The sequence below is a fragment of the Mustela erminea genome, chromosome 4, assembly GCF_009829155.1.
Source record: "Mustela erminea isolate mMusErm1 chromosome 4, mMusErm1.Pri, whole genome shotgun sequence".
Classification (NCBI taxonomy): Eukaryota; Metazoa; Chordata; class Mammalia; order Carnivora; family Mustelidae; genus Mustela; species Mustela erminea.
Window position 1 is genome coordinate 111,712,262 of NC_045617.1, and position 17,293 is coordinate 111,729,554.

Below are 17,293 nucleotides of genomic sequence, written 5' to 3' on the forward strand. Positions count from 1 at the left end.
TATACCCAGCATGTGACTCAAAACCCCAAGACTGAGACTCCCATGCTTCCCCAACTGAGCCAGCCAGGTGCCCCCACAGGAGTTTCTATTATACTATTTTTATGTGGTTCAAAAATTACATAATAATTTTTTTTGAAATTGTATAGATAATAAAGGGGAACATAAGATACATTTTAGCACATATCATATAGGGGCTTGAGGCTGTTCTATTTAGTCATTCACTCTGTTGTCTGGTATGAAGAATATGGTCAATTTAATAAAATAAAATGGAAAAAACCATCATTCTTATTGATCAAGGTAAAACTTCCACCCTAATTCTTGACTGCCCATCCAGCTGTTTTATACATACATAGTCTTATACTTTTCCAATGAAGATTTATTATTAGTTCACCCATGATTCAGGATCCCAGGGTGGGGATCACAATGTATCCAGTTTGTCCTTCACCACCCTGGGAGAAGGATGGAAGACAAAGAAGAGGTAGGTGGAGCCAGTTCTGATCTTCCCAGGACATGAGCCTTCTGCCCTGTGGTCATCCCAGGCTGACATTTAGGCTGTGGGGCAGAAGGACCTGTAAACACACCAGGACCATCACACATGGAGATATCACCTCCTTCAGCGGTAGAAGTTCAGGTAGTTCTACTAACAGTTCCTGGTCTGGTTCTGATTGGGGAGGCAGTTGTCCAAAAGACAGTCTGGTAGTTCTTGATTTTGGACTTGATGTCTTCTGCCATGGTGCTGACTCCTAGAGACATCCCTGAGGCACCTCGCAGCTCAGTGTGACTCTCAGCAAAGATGCCAGATCAGATCGGACGAGGAATTAACATTTCGTTTGCTTTTTAATGAACATTACTTAAGGCAGTACAGTAATGGTCATTGTGAAATTTAGTTTAATAATGGTGACTTTGTAGAGAAAATTCCATTTTAGAGATTTTGTTTTATTGTGATGGGAAAAAAATACTGTGTTACAAAGAACTTTATACCTAGATTTTTTTCCTCACCATCTTCAGTGTTCTCACAATAATTCTTTGTTTTCCTTCCCCAGTAAGATATTTCCCAAAGGCCTTCCTGATGAGTACGCCATAGCAGCTATGTTTCGAGTACGAAGAAGTACCAAAAAGGAACGATGGTTTCTGTGGCAGGTTTTAAACCAGCAGAATATACCACAGGTAAGGAAACAAAGAGTTGTGCTGATTAGTTTTCTCTTACATGGTTACGCCAACTGAATCTTGGCATGGTGTGCACAAATCTGGAAGCAGATCTAGTATTTGAATAGTCTTCCTTTTAGAGGAATCATCGACAGGGGAATGCAAGTGTTCTCATCATTAGGATGATCTTGCTGAGATCTGTAATATGATTCATGTCTTGTCTAAAGACACTCAAATGACCCTTCTTTCATAACTGCTTCATTGACACTAATAACTTCTCTATCTCCTATCATTTCTGATATGTATCACTTTTAAATAACTCATACATGGTTTCATTTGAAAGTCTGGAGTAGGTGAAGAGGTGGGATAAAATATTGATTCCATTGATAAAAAGCTATTGAACACATGCTATATTCTAGTTAGTGACGAAGAGATTTTTGAAAGAGTAATTCGTTTCTCAGGGAGAAAGACCTTTCTCAGGTCTTAAAAGGATGGCATCTAGGAGAACAATATACTATAGCTTAGCCATGGTGTGACAGGTGCAGTGGTAGAGGTAGGCTCAGAGCTGAGTGGGGACTATGGGAGCATAGAAAGGACAGCTTCCTAAAATGGGGCACAGGGAGAAGGAACCTAGGAATACTTGTGCAAGTGATGACACTTGGGCAGAAAGATGAGTTTGCAAAGACTCCAGTTTGGTTGGGGGGGGGGGGAGATGAACCTCAGTATTACTTATTGGCATCTTACATTTGTGTTTATTTCTATACCTATCCATTGAGATGTTTTTTGTTTCACTGGTCTTTTAACCTATTAATATAGTCACAATTTTATGATGGAAAGATGAACTGAACTAAAAGTATATCCTTTAGGAAAAGGCATTTTTCTCTACACCATGCAAATCATCAAAGTTTCAAGAAGTCAATCTCAGTTTCCATGCTAAGAGAAATGATCCTATTCTTATTCTTTTTAAATTAAGTAACATTTAATTCTTGAATTACTCATACAGAATTATATATATACTTAGATATACATACATATATATATATATATATATATATATATATATATATATATATATCCTCAGATGTTCTCTCAAGAAAGGAACATATTACATTCACCAGAATGCCCCATATTTAAAACATTTTCATACCTAGATATTTGTTCTTCTTTTGTATTAACAAATCTGGTGTCATCTAAAACATTTTACTAAGTGCCTCAATTATACCAACATGCATCTCTAACTTTTAATTTGTGTGCTTTAGTAATTTTGAACCCTGGTTTTGAAACATTTAATGCTAATTTGCATTTTTTCAGGTTTCTATGGTAGTTGATGGTGGAAAGAAGGTGGTGGAATTTATGTTCCGAGCTCCTGAGGGAGATGTGTTGAATTACATTTTTAAAAATCGAGAACTCCGTCCTTTGTTTGATCGTCAGTGGCATAAACTTGGCATTGGTATTCAATCCCGGGACATTTCACTCTATATGGATTGTAATTTAATTGCAAGCCGGCATATAGATGAAAAGGACACTGTGGACCTTCGTGGAAAGATTGTAATTGCGGCACGAGCTTCCGATGGCAAGCCTGTGGACGTGAGTTGTGACGTTGGTTATGAAAGAGAAATAGTAAAGTTTCTAAATTAGATACCTTATTAAAACCTTCTTTATTTAATTACTTTGTAATACATTCCCTTCTCAACACTGTTTAAATTAGCCATCAGATGTGTGAAGGCATAGCTATGTATTTCCAACTGTATTTTCACATATATTATCTTCTCTCTATTTTCACCCATTTTCTTCAGCCTGTGAATTTTAAAGAACTAGGTCATGCCTTAAAAAATGAGATTATTACAATTAAGTTCTAGTAAAAATGAACCATGTGATATAAAAAGTCAGCTTGTATAAGCTTTTATGTTTTGAATAGAAAAGACTGGGAAAAGATGAACTTTAGATTAAATGGTCCCAGATTACCTGATGTTTCCACTCAAGAACAATAGGCTGTTTATTCATCCTTAGAATAGCCATAGTTTTGTATTGCAGACTATTTCTCATAAGCCTATAATGGTTTTCAATGTTCTGCTGGACTGAAACATAACTACTAATTGTGTCCATAAGTCATTTGGATGAGAGCAAATGGCTAGCAATACCCTTTCAGATAAAAACCTCCTTTAAAAATCATATCTAATGTTCAGGTGTTAATAGATTTATTAGTTTCCCTAGAGAAGAAGGTAATCCTAAAAAAAATTCCTAAAAAAGTGAGATATCTCTGAATTTCATGACTTCTGACTTTCTTATGGGTAGAATGATGAGAAAACCCATAAAAATAACCTAAAATTACCTGAATACAGGTCACTAACATAATAGATGGATAAAGATAGTATATGTGTAAATATATATTCAATAAAATATGTTTAAACTGTTCTCTTTTAGAAACAGTGAACAAATCAGTGAGAATGCCATAACTAGAGCTCAGTGATGATCACCAAAATAGGCTAGAGTAGGAAAAACCAATCACAGAAGCAAGACATTATGTCAAAATAGGCTAGAGTAGGAAAAACCAATCACAGAAGCAAGACATTATGGCATTGTGGAGAGTGAGCTGGTTTGGGGATCAGACAGATGTGCTGTAAACCCTAGCTCATCTACTTAACTGTAATGGATCTGCTAACTTATCTTGTTAGTTGTTAATTAATCTATGTCTCAGTATCCTCAGTTGAAAAATTGTGTTGTTAGAGTTACTTAGTTACAATTATATAGAGTATGTGCAGTAGTATCTAGTATGTAGTTAGTTCCCGGTATATTCATTTGTTTATTCAGGTCTAGACACTCCACTGAACCCGGGCCTAAGAGAATGGAAAAAAAAAAAAATCCTGCTTCTCTTTCTCTCAGACATCTTGAAGACTAATGAAAGAATCAAAGTCTATATTAGTAAATGGTGGCTTCCAATGATAATAGCAGTATTAATTATAACACAGTAATACTAGACAGACCTTTCAGAAAATTCTCTCTAAATGTGGGATGGGAAGTGGAGACCAGCAGTTAGAACATCAGAGATGTATTTTCAGCAGCAGGTGGAGTATAGAAAAATAAGGAGTAAATTCAGGGAATTCCAGCAACAGTACAAGAGAGTGGCACCTGCTGTAATACTAAAGTTAGGGACTGGAGTTTGGGATTGGACCCTCCTATAAAACTAGTGAGAGCAAAGTGGGCTCTGTTTCTAAGACTTAAAGAACTAAGCACATATGGAAATAAATTCAGAACATTTGTGGGGAGATAGCAATGAGAGAGAAATAAGTTATTGCAAGTGCAGGGTCCAGGCTCAGAGCTTGCCCTCTGAACATTGAGTGCTGTGTTCTGTGTCTCATTAACTTCTCACCCAAGAAAAGAATTGAGCCCAGAACAGCGGGCTGAAAAATACCAGGTGTGTCCTCTAAAAAGGCACAATGTAAAAATTATAATATTACAGTGGTTTCATAGTTTAGTGTGGCATCTTACTTCATGAGGATAAAATTAAAGCCATACCCAAAGTGAGGATGCAGAGGAATATGTTCGAAATGAAGAAAAAAAAAGGCTCAAAATGTCAGTAAGAGACCTAAATGAAATGGAGATAAGTAATATGCCTGATAAAGAATTTGAAGTAATGGTGATAAAGATCCTCACTGGACTTGAGAAAGGAGTGGAAACCCTCAGTTAGACTCTTTAGAAAGAGATGGAAAACATAAAAAAGAACCAATCAGAGATGAAGAACTCCATAACTTAAATTAAATATACACTAGATGGAATAAATTGTAGACAAGAGGAAGCACAATAAAGGTTCAGTGACCTAGGGGAAAGAGTAATGGAAAGCAACCGAACTGAACAGGAGAGAGAAAAAATAATAATAACAAATTAAAACAGGCTTAGGAAACTCAGTATCATCAAGCATAATGGTATTCACAGAAAGGGAGCAAGAGAAAAGAGGACAGGAAATTTATTTGAATAAATAACAGCAGAAAATTTCCTGAATCTGGGGAGGGAAACACAAATCCAGATCAAGGAGACACAGAGAGCCCCATGCAAAATTAACCCAAAGAGGTCAACCCCAAGGCACATTGTAATTAAAATGGCAAAAAGTAGTAATAAGGAGAAAATTTCAAAAAGGAGCAAGAAAAACCAGTTGAATACAAGGGAAACCCTGTACGGTTGTCAGCTGATTTTTCAGCAGAAACTTTGCAGGCTAGAAGAGAGTAGCATGACATATATATTCAAAGTGTGGAAAGAAAAAAAACCTGCAGCCAAGAATACACTATCCAGCAAGGCTACCCTTCAGAATAGAAGGAGAGATAGAGTTTCCTAAACAAACAAAAGTTAAAGGGATTCATGACTATAAAACCAGACCTATGAGAGTAGAGTAGAAAAGAGTTGAGTAGAAAGGAAAGACCATAAGTAAGAGTAGGGAAAGGGGAAAATGCAAGAGCAATAAAATCAATTATATCTATGAAAATCAGTCAAGGAATTCAAAAAATAAAAAGATGTAAAGTATAACACCATATACCTAAAATGTGAGGGGGAAAGAGTGAAGAATGGGTTCAAAAATAAACGACCATCAACTGAATATAGACTGCTATATGCATAATATGTTATATACAAACCTAATAGTAACCAAAAATCAAAAACCACTAATAGATATGCAAAAAATAAAAAGAAAGGAATCCATGTATATCACTAATGAAAGCCAGCAAATTGAGAGAGAAGAAAGTGAGATAAGAAAGGAACAGAGAAGAGGTATAAAAACAACCATAAAACAAGTAACAAAATGGCAATAAGTACATACCTATTAATAATTATTTTGAATGTAGGTGGACTAAATGCTCCAGTCGAAAGACATAGGATGATGGAATGGATTAAAAAAAAAAAAAACAAAAGCAATCTATAGTCTCCTTATAAGAAACTCATTTCAAATCTAAACCATGTGCAGATTGAAAGTGGGAAAAACATTTATCATGCAAACAGAACTGAAAAGAAAGATAGCAATATTTATATCAGACAAATTAGAGTTTTAAAACAAAGATAATAAGAGACAAAGAAGGATACTATATAATCATAATAAGAACAATCAAATGAGATACAACAATTGTAAATATTTATGCAACAAATATGGGAGATCCCAAATACATAAAGCAGCTTATCACAAACATAAATAAAGTAATTGGTAATAATACAATAAAACAATAATAATAAGGAACATGAACACCCCACTTATATCAATGAATAGATCATCCAAACAGAAAATTAACAAGGAAATGGACTTTGAATAACACATTGGACCTCATAAATCTAACAGATATATTCAGAACATTCCTTCCTAAAACAGCAGAATGCATTCTTTTCAATTGCACATGAAACATTCTCCAAAGTAGATCACATATTAGGCCACAAAACAAGTCTCAACAAATTAAAAAAGATCAAAGTCATACCGTGTATCTTTTTTGATCACAATGCTGTAAAACTAGAAATGAACCACAAGAAAAAATGTGGAAAAACACAAATACATGAAAGTTAAATAACATGCTTCTGAAAAATGAAGGGGTCAATCAAGAAATCAAAAAGGAAATTAAAAAAATACATGGAGACAAATGAAAATGAAAACACAACAGTCCAGAATCTTTGCAATGCAGCAAAATGCAAAGAGGGAAGTTTATAGCAGTGCAGGCTTATCTAAAGAAGCAAAAAAGAAATTTCAAATAAACAACCTAACCTTACACCTAAAGGAGCTAGAAAAAGAACAAACAAAACCCAATAGCCACAAAAGGAAGAAAATAATAAATAAATATTAGAGCAGAAATACATGAAATAGAAACTAAAAACACAATAGAACAGATCAATGAAGCCAGGAGCTGTTTCTTGGAAAAAGATAACAGAATTGATAAACCTCTAGCCAGACTCATTAAAAGAGAGAGAGAGAGGAGAGAGGACTCAATTAAACAAAATCAAATGAAAGAGGAAAAATGAAAACTGATACCACAAAAAGAACAAATGATTGTAAGAGAATATTATTAAGCCATAAATTGGACAACCTGGAAGAAATCAATAAATTCCTTGAAACCTATCACTCCCAAACTGAAACAGGAATAGAAAATTTGAATAAACCTTCTACCAGCAATGAAATTGAATCAGTAATCAGGAAACTCCCAAAAAACAAAAGTCCAGGACTACACTGCTTCACAGGTGAATTCTAATAAGCATTTAAAGAGTTATTAGTCTGTCTTCTCTAACTATAGGAAAAAAACAGAAGAGGAAAGAAATCTTCCTAATTAATTCTATGAGGCCAGCATTACCCTAAAGCCAAAATCAGATAACGACACTATAAAAAAGAGATCAAGGTAATGCTAACCTCATAGAATGAGTTTGGGAGTTTTCCTCCCATTTCTATTCTATTTCTATTTTTTTAAACAACTTCAGTAGAATAGGTATTATTTCTTCTTTATATGTTTGGTAGAATTCCCCTGGAAAGCCCTCTGGCCCTGGACTCTTGTTTTGGGGGAGGTTTTTGATCACTGTTTGAATTTTTTTGCTGGTTATTGATCTGTTCAGATTTCTACCTCTTCTTGTTTCAGTCCTGGTAGTTTATAAGTTTCCAGAAATGGACCTTCAACTCTTTGGTCCACTAATCTTTGACAAAACAGGAAAGAATATTCAATGGAAAAAGGACAGTCTCTTCAATAAATGGTGCTGAGAAAATTGGACAGCCACAACCAGAAGAATAAAACTGGATTTCTCTTACACTCTACACAAAGATAAACACAAAATGAATGAAAGACCTAAATGTGAGATAGGAATCTATCAAAATCATAAAGGGGAACATGGGCAGTAACCTCTTCCACCTCAGCTGCATCAATTTCTTGGAAGACACATCTCTAAAGGCAAGGGAAACAAAAGCAAAAATTAACTACTGGGACCTCAAGATAAAAAGTTTCTGCATGGCAAAGGAAACAGTCAACAAAATTAAAAGGCAGCCTATGGAATGGGAGAAGATATTTGCAAATGACATATCAGATAAAGGGCTAGTATCCCGAATCTATAAAGAGCTTACCAAACTCAACACCCAAAGAACAAATAATCTAATCAAGAAATGGGCAGAAGGCATGAACAGACATTTCTGCAAAGAAGACATCCAAATGGCCAACAGACACATGAAAAAAATGCTCTACATCAATTGCCATCAGGGAATTACACATCAAAACCATAATGAAATACCACCTTATGCAGCTAGAATGGCTAAGATTAACAAGACAGGGAACAACAAATGTTGAGGATGTGAAGAAAGGAGAACCCTCTTACACTGTTGGTAGGAATGCAAGCTGGTACAGCCACTGTGGAAAACAATATGGAGGTTCCTCAAGAAGTTAAAAATAGAGCTACCCTATGACCCAGCAATTGCACTACTGGGTATTTACCCAAAGATACAGATGTAGTGAAAAGAAGAGGCATGCACATCCCAATGTTAATAGCAGCAATGTCCATAATAGCCAAACTTTAGAAGGAACTGAGATGTCCTTCAGCAGGTAAATGGATAAAGAAGTTGTGGTTCATATATACAATGGAATGTTACCCAGCCATTAGAAAGGATGAATACCTACCATTTACATCAACATGGATGGAATTGGAGGGTATTTTGCTAAGTGAAATAAGTCAGTCGGAGAAAGATGATTATCATATGGTTTCACTCATATGAGGAATATAAGGCATAGTACAGAGGATCATGGGGCAAGGGAGGGAAATCTGAATGGGAAGAAATCAGAGAGGGAGCCAAACCATGAAAAACTCTTGACTCCAGGAAACAAACAAGGGTTGCAGAAAAAGAGAAGGGTTGGGGGATGAAGTAACTGAGTGACGGGCATTAAGGAGGGCAGGTGAAGTGATGAGCACTGTGTGTTATATGCAATTAATGAATCATTGAACACTACCTCAAAAACTAATGATGTACTATATGTTGCCTAATTGAATTTAAATGAAATAAATTTAAAAAGAGAACTATAGACAAATATCTCTGATGAACATAGGTAGAAAAATCCTCAAAATCATTCCTACAATCCCACAAATCCCACAATCAAGTGGGATTTATTCCCAGCATGCAAAGGTGGTTCAATATTTGCAAATCAATCAATGTGATATATCACATCAACAAGAGAAAGGGTAAAAAGCATATGATCATTTAATATAAGCAGAAAAAACATTTGACAAAGTACAACATCCATTCACGATTAAAAACCCTCAACAAAGTAGGATTAGAGGGAACATACCTCAACATAATAAGGCCATGTATGAAAAACCAACCTTGTATGTGTACTTAATGGTGAAAAACAGAGCTTTTCCCTAATCTCAGAAGCAACACAAAGCAGTCTACTCTCACCACTCTAATCAACATAGTTCTGGAAGTCCTAGCTACAGCAATCAGACAACAAAAAAGAGTAAAAGGAATCCAAATTGGCAAGGAAGAAGTAAAACTTTCACTATTTGCAGATGACATGATACTATATATAGAAAACCCCAAAGACTCCACCAAAAATCTACTAGAATTTTAAATGAATTCAGTATGGTCATAGGATACAAAATCAACAAATAGAAATCCATTGCATTTCTGTATATTAATAATGAAGTGGCCAACAGAGAAATTAAGAAAACAATCCCATTTACAATTGCATCAAAAATAATAAAATGCCTAGGAATCAACTTAACCGAGGAGCTGAAAGACCTGAACTCTGAAAACTGTAAAACACTGATGAAAGAAATTGAAGATGAGCCAAACAAATGGAAAGATATTCCATGCTCATGGATTGGGAGAACACATATTTTTTTAAACTTCCATACTACCTAAAGCAATCTGCAGATTTAATGGAATCCCTATCAAAATACAACAGCATTCTTCACAGCACTAGAACAAATAATTCTAAAATCTGTATGGAAACACAAAAGTCCCTGAATACCCAAAGCAATCTCGAAAAAGAAGAACAAAACTGTAGGTTATCACAATCCCAGATTTCAAGATACACTGAAAAGCTGTAGTTATCAGAACAGTTTGGTACTGGCAGAAAAATAGACACTTAGATAAATAGAACAGAGTAAAAATCCCAGAAACAAACCCACAATTATATGGTCAATTAACCTTCAACAAAGGGGCAAAAATATGCAATGGGAAAAAGAATAAAAGGAATCCAAATCGTCAACAAATGGTGTTGGGAAAACTGGACAGCCACATGCAAAAGAATGAAATTGAACTTCTTTCTTAACCCATTCATAAAAATAAATTAAAAATGGATTAGATCCTAAACGTGAGACCTGAAAGAATAAAAAGAATAAAAATCCTAAAAGAGAGCACAGGCCATAGTGTCTTCTTCCGTACCAAGATAGGTCTTCTGAGGCAAGTGAAACAGAAGCAAAAATAAACTATTGGGATTTTGTAAAAACAAAACAAAAAGCAAAACAAAACAAAACAACACTTCTGTACAGCAAAGGAAACCATCAACAAAACTCGAAGGCAACCTATTGAATGCGAATAGATACTTGCAAGTGATGTATCTGATAAAGGGTTAGTATCCAAAATATATAAAGAACTTACCAAACTCAACACCCAAAAAATAAATAATCCACAGATGGCCTACAGACACATGGAAAGAGTCTCAACATCACTCATCATCAAGGAAATGAAATCAAAACCACAATGAGATATCACTTCACAGCTGTCAGAATCAGAACACAAGAAACCACATGTGTTGGCAAGGATCCCAAGAAAAAGGAAACCTTGTGCACTGTGGCGGAAGTGCAAACTCATGCAGCCCCTGAGGAAAACAGTATGGAGTTTCCTTAAAAATTAAGAAAATTTTCTTTAAAGTATTTCCTTAAAAAAAAAAAAAAAATATATATATATATATATATATATATATATATCTCCTTATATTTTTCCTAAAAATATATATATATTTATATATTTACATATTTATTACTCAGCCATAAAAAAGAATGAAATCTTGGCATTCACTACAGTATGGTTGGTTCTAGAGAGTATAACGCTAAGTGAAATAAGTCAGTCAGAGGAAGACAAATACCATACGACTTCACACATATTTAAAATTTAAGAAACAAAACAAACAAAGAAGAAAAAAGACAGACTAACTAATGAACTCTTAACTAAAGAAAAGAAATTGAAAGTTACCAGAAGGGAGGTGGGTGTAGCTATACTAGATTTAAAATTTTTAAAAAATAAATAAATAAATAAATAAAGACAAAAATTAAACAATTAAAGTGATATGATGCAGCTTATTTATGAGATAGTGTTTGAGTTAAGCAAATAAAATACATATTTTATTCTGTAAAGATTCTTGGTCCTGCTAAAAATTTAAGTGGACTAATTTTTCATCATCTCTGTGGAAGCTCTATAATCCATAAGATCTGTTGTAGTGTGAAAATGTTTTATTTACGCTGGATGGATGTTATTGGAAAAAAAATCCCAATAATTGGGTTTTATTTTTTTATACTGCCTAGTTACTTTTGTGAAAAAGAAATAGGTGACAAAAAGATACAAAGGATTTTTTAAAACAAATTCTGTGTAACAAGGGCCAGTATAGACTTAGTCCTAAACATTGTCCTTGTAAAGCACAGTGTCAGTGAAGGATTCCAGAGTAACTAATGAATAAGAAAGTATCATTAAACTAGGTTTGTAGTTTCAATGTCATGGTACTTGATTAGTTACTAATCCATCAAAAATTGATCATCCGTCTTTAGTTAACTAAAATAACTCCCATTATCAGGACACCTGGGTGGCTCAGTGGGTTAAGCCTCTGCCTTTGGCTCAGGTCATGATCCCAGGGTCCTGGGATAAAGTCCCGCATTGGGCCGCATTGGTCAGTGGGGAACCTGCTTCTCCCTCTGTCTGCCACTCCCCCTGCTTGTGCTCTCTCCTCACTCTCTGACAAATAAATAAAATATTTTAAAAAAATAATAATTCATAAAAGGGTCTAGCATAGTGAATCGTACATAATCAAATTTTAATATTTATTGGCTAAATTGATAAAAATCATGATGTTATATTAGTTTCAGTTAAGAAGAATATTAATTAATTGGAATCCCCATTCTTTGTTCCATATAATGAGTATGTTACTGCATGGTCTTTCATTTGACCATGTAAGACAGTGTATTTAAATTTTATAAACAAAAGTTAATTTCAATACCTTGCAAAAAGTTATAGAAAATTAAAAAGTTTTATTTTATCTCAGAATTTTGCATTGGCTGCAAATGGTAGGCTGCTCATGAATTCAGAAGATGTCCGTATTTCTTTCTATGAGCTGAATTGATTCTGTTCATCTCAGTGCACTATAGAGTAATAGTTACAGCCTTTCTCCCCCACCTTTTTTGCTTTTTTTTTGGGTGTTGGGTAGAGTTTCAGAACTCAACAAAGATAAGTGCTTCTCATTATGGTAGGATTAATTATTGTAATATTAACCGTTGGATCTTTCTATAGACCATACTTACTGACATCAAAGTAATACATAATCTAGCTCTGTAATACTGGGAAACAGAGAAAGAGGTGGAAAGGGGCAGAGAGAAATGTGTAGTAAGTGGGAGGAGAGGGTAGAGAGAAGAGGTTGCTCCTGACCTACATAATATGTGACATCCTTGTATGATTATTAATTAAATTATTAAATTTGCAACCACAAAGTAACTTAAAATAGCTGACTTATACATCTATCGTATTGATATCTTTTCAGTAGTCTGTAGTAATTATTTTTCACATGGTTGCTTGATCTTGCATTTAAAGGCATGATTGCACTTTTTTTGAACTACTTTTTATTTCATGTCCAATGCCAAAAAATATGAATCTACTAAGCAGATAGAAAGAACTGATTATTTTTGTAAAAAGATTATGAGTATTGCTCAGGGTTATCCCAATGTAGTATAACATCCATAGATATTAGACAGAATCCATGAAATATAGATGAAAACTAAGTACTTTTTTTTTTTTTTTTCTTATTAAGAAGAAAGCATCTGTTTCAGTGTCTCAAATAAGAGCTCTGGAACTACTGAGAAAGCCTTTTCTATCATGTGTTCATACCTTTGACTTTGCTTTTCCCCCACAATTTCTTACTTTGAAATTTTTCTCATTTTGTGGGCATACTTTCTTGTAATGCATAACAATGTCTCTCTTAAAGTAAGTACTTCTTTTGTGTATGAAATTGTAGCAAAGATTTGCAGTTGCTTTCATTACCTGATTTCCTTTATCTAGAGATCTATCTTAATAATCGAATCCATGTCTCTTTCTCAAATGATCCACAAAATCATGAATCCTAAATTAAATAAAAGCGTTAAAAATATCTACCAATAACTTATTTGTATAGCTCCTTTTATCTTTCCTGTTAAATTACCACAATTTTTAAGTGCCTCAGTGACTTTCAAGAAAACTAATGATGTGTCTTATTACTACTTTTTTAATAGATTGAGCTTCACCAGTTTAAAATCTACTGTAACTCAAACTTCATAGCACAAGAAACATGTTGCGAAATATCAGACACCAAGGTAAGTTAGTTTTCTTGGCTTGGGAAGAATATAGAATGTCAGTTGCGTGGTCCATAGAGTGCAAATATAAGGCAGCACTGAATATCTTCTGTTGAAGCCAGGTGAGTAATTTGTTCCAAGTAAGAGATGACTTTTAGTGCTCTCACATAGTTTGGAAAATGATGATGCTACTGTCAGAACATAGTTTATGGAAAAAGTCATAAATTCTCCCTTATTTATGTTGAGTCCAAAGTGAGGACATATCATTCCCAAAGTTCAAGACAAAACACTGGGATTTAAACTGTGTAAAAAACTCACATAGTTCTGGTCATATATCCAGATATCATATCCATTCTGGATACCTTTCTTTAGTGATAGATTTTTTTTAAAGACTTCATTTGTTTGAGAGAGAGCGAGCATGTGGAGCATGTGAGCATATGCAGAGGGGAGGGGCAGAAGGGAGGGGCTGAGCAGGGCCCTAATGCAGGGCTTGATCCCAGGACTCTGAGAGATCATTACCCGAGCAGAAGTCAGATGTTTAACAGACAGAGCCACCCAGGCACCCTGTGATAGAGTTTTCGTCTTCATTTTCCCTGTTATTCACCTGGTCTACCTTTATCTGATGCCTGGATTGTTGCGTTATCACATCAACTGCCTTCCCTTTCTCTAGACCTTTTTCCTTCCAGTGTAACCAGAATAAGTCTCTGAATCATTTCTTTGTATATGCATTTATTTTCTCTCATTAAACATTAATTATTCAAAAACATTGATCTTCTAGACATTGTGCTGAAGAACAAGGCATTAACAGATGTGAGTAAGACATATTTCCTGCCCTCTGTTTATCTCTTTCTCAAACCTTTGGTCATTCCCTGTTCGCAACAAAGCATAAACTCAGATACTTAGCCTCTCATTCTTAAAATTTCCAACCTAACTGTACAACGTTACTTTCTTATACCAGTCTTCCATTTAAAAACAAGAAAAAGAAAAATTCAGTGCTTTTTCTATCTTTCATTATGATGGGCACTTGTGCTATCTTACATTATTAGACCTAGTTGTATTTGTTTTTAATTTATTCAACTTCATTTTAAACTCACTGAGGGGAGTTATATTTTCTTTTTTTATTCCTAGTGCTTTATAGAAGATAGTCAAAATATTGTTTCTTGACTTGTTGACTTATCAACTATTGAAGGAGTTAGATGGGACAAAAACGTATTTAAAAGGGACTAATTCAATAAAGTCTTACGGAAAGAACATATGAAAAGTAAAAGAAAAGGTGAAAATGTTTCTCTTTGTATCTTAGATTTCCTAGAAGTTCTATACTTATCGTTCAAAATTACATGAAAATTTTATCAATAGTTTAGTAATTCAAAGTATTTTTAACTTCTGTCACTCACTGTGAGTAGTAGAATAATAATGTGACTGATTCAAAGCACAGCTAAGTTTTTCAAAATTATTTGTTTTGCTTATGTAACTTGGTTTTATAAAGCATATCTCCAACCCAGTTTATGGCTCTCATTCCAAGAAAAATGAAAGCCAGCCAAATATCTTTCTATAAATATCTAAAAAGAAAATTTATAATGTCAATCTACAGACAAAATACCTAGACTTCCTGGAGCCACATATTTAAATTTTGAAGATGCTAATTCTCCAAAAGTTTACTTTTTAAATTAATTATTCCTTTAGGATATAAGAGCCCTTAAAATAATAATTTTTCCTGGTTGAAAAGTAACATAATGTTTTGATATATCTAAATACTGTACTTTTGACCAGTAGTTTTTACTCTGTATAATCACATAGTAGAGATTTTTCTATTCAAATTATGAGAAAATTATTTAAGGAAGTATGAATAATAGATTTGATGGAGTGATTTGACTGTTAAAAACAATTATGTAACTTCAGAAAGTATGGAAGAAAATTAATCACATCTTAAAAATATTATTTAGGAGTTAAAGTGTAGAAAATAAGGTAGGAATTCGTCTTTGACTATAGGAAAAAAATAATAAAAGCCTGCTTATTTTCCTGCTAATAATTATTTGAAGGGACATCACCATTTTTTAAGGAGTAGCAAAAAATAGAAACATGCTACATTTTACAAGTGGGAGTGTATAGTTTGGAAGGTAAATAACTATATGAAAGCCATTTACGTGCATCTGCTGTAATTCTGACAACTTTTTTTTTTTCTAAAAATGTGTTGAATTCAGAAAATTTTAATGTGCTTGCTTAAAATTTTAATTTTATCCTGGAATTTCAAATTAGACTTTTTTTGGTTATTGATATGTTACAGCATGGTCAAGGGTGAAATTTATTCAAGGTCATCTTTAAATATAGTTCTTTTCTTCTACTGATTAGATTTTCTGTTTCTGTAAAGTTTCATGACCACAGACATAGAAAGAAGGAGAAAATCAGCAACATTTGTTGAAAATAAATGAGAAATGCGATTAAAATTTGTAGGGCCAATTAACTAAATATGCATCAAATCAAAACCAGAGGCTTTATGAAGAGAAGAGTCCTTACTTGTACATTTTTATGTTCCCTTCAGGCACTTTTTGGAGAGTGTGGAAAGTTTTATAGTGAATCCTGAGACATACTTTTAAAGTCATTTAAAGTCCCAATTTAATATAGTAAATTAGTTATCCAGACCAAAATTATGAACTCAAATTGGGTCTTGGTTACCTAAGTGGTAACTGGTAGAGCAGGAAGTTGCTGGAAAATCATACCAAATCATACAAGATAAATGGACTATTTTGGTGTTAATCGTGTTTCATTCTAATATGACTTTTAGACTTGTGGACTTGGAAACTTATTAAGATAACAGAATAGCTAATTATTAAATCTGGAGAGAATGAATCTGATAGACCTCAGGGTGGACACAGGAAACTAGTCCCAGTGTTTCTGGGTGTCATTTTTCTTACAGTTTTTATTGTTTTCAGAAATATTAGAGTGGTACCCATTTTTTTTCAAGAGAATTTTTTTGTTTTAAAAATTATGTATGTTGGGGCACCTGGGTGGCTCAGTCAGTTAAGTCTCTGCCTTCAGCTCAGCTCATGATCCCAGGGTCCTGGGCTCGAGCCCCACGTGGGGCTCCCTGCTCAGTGGGGAACCTACTTCTCCCTCTTCCTCTGGTGCTTCCCCTGCTTGTGCGGTCTCTCTCTCTCTCTGTCAAATAAATAAATAATATCTTTTTTAAAATTGTGTATTTTTATTATAGAAAACTTGGAAAATACAGCCAAATTCAAAGAAGGAAATAATTATCAACTGTCTCACCACAATAAATAACCACTGACAATATTTTAGTTTTTTATCCTGAAAATACTTTTCCAAGCATATATGATTTGTAGCATACAAAGTAATATGTGAATCCTTCCACCTAAACTGCAAATTCAGAGTTAGAAAATTACAAGTTTATAAAATTACAAGTTCACAGTTATAGACCATGGTGAGGAGCCTGGTAAATGATGTGGAGAGGAAGGGATGCATTTATTTATCCTCCCTGTCTGGATTTATTTTTGAGAAAAAAAAAGTTCATTGCTTTGTAACTAAGTTTCACTTCATGTTATCTCACATGTTCTGAACCCACTGCTTAAGTATAAAATTCACCACTTGTCTGTTACAATGGAGGCGTTTT

General features: G+C 34.1%; 1 protein-coding gene and 1 pseudogene across 7 annotated transcripts in view; one reads left to right on the plus strand and one right to left on the minus strand.

Moving 5' to 3' along the window:
- Nucleotides 1-17,293, plus strand: part of COL19A1 (collagen type XIX alpha 1 chain) — a 330,919-nt gene that overhangs the window by 41,715 nt on the left and 271,911 nt on the right. For all 7 annotated transcript variants that reach the window (XM_032340380.1, XM_032340381.1, XM_032340382.1 and 4 more), the window contains exons 5-7: nt 1,044-1,167; nt 2,458-2,733; nt 13,609-13,689. In XM_032340380.1, coding sequence (XP_032196271.1) covers nt 1,044-1,167; nt 2,458-2,733; nt 13,609-13,689 — 481 coding nt within the window. The remainder of the gene's footprint in view (nt 1-1,043; nt 1,168-2,457; nt 2,734-13,608; nt 13,690-17,293) is intronic.
- LOC116587892 lies at nt 419-809 on the minus strand (annotated as a pseudogene).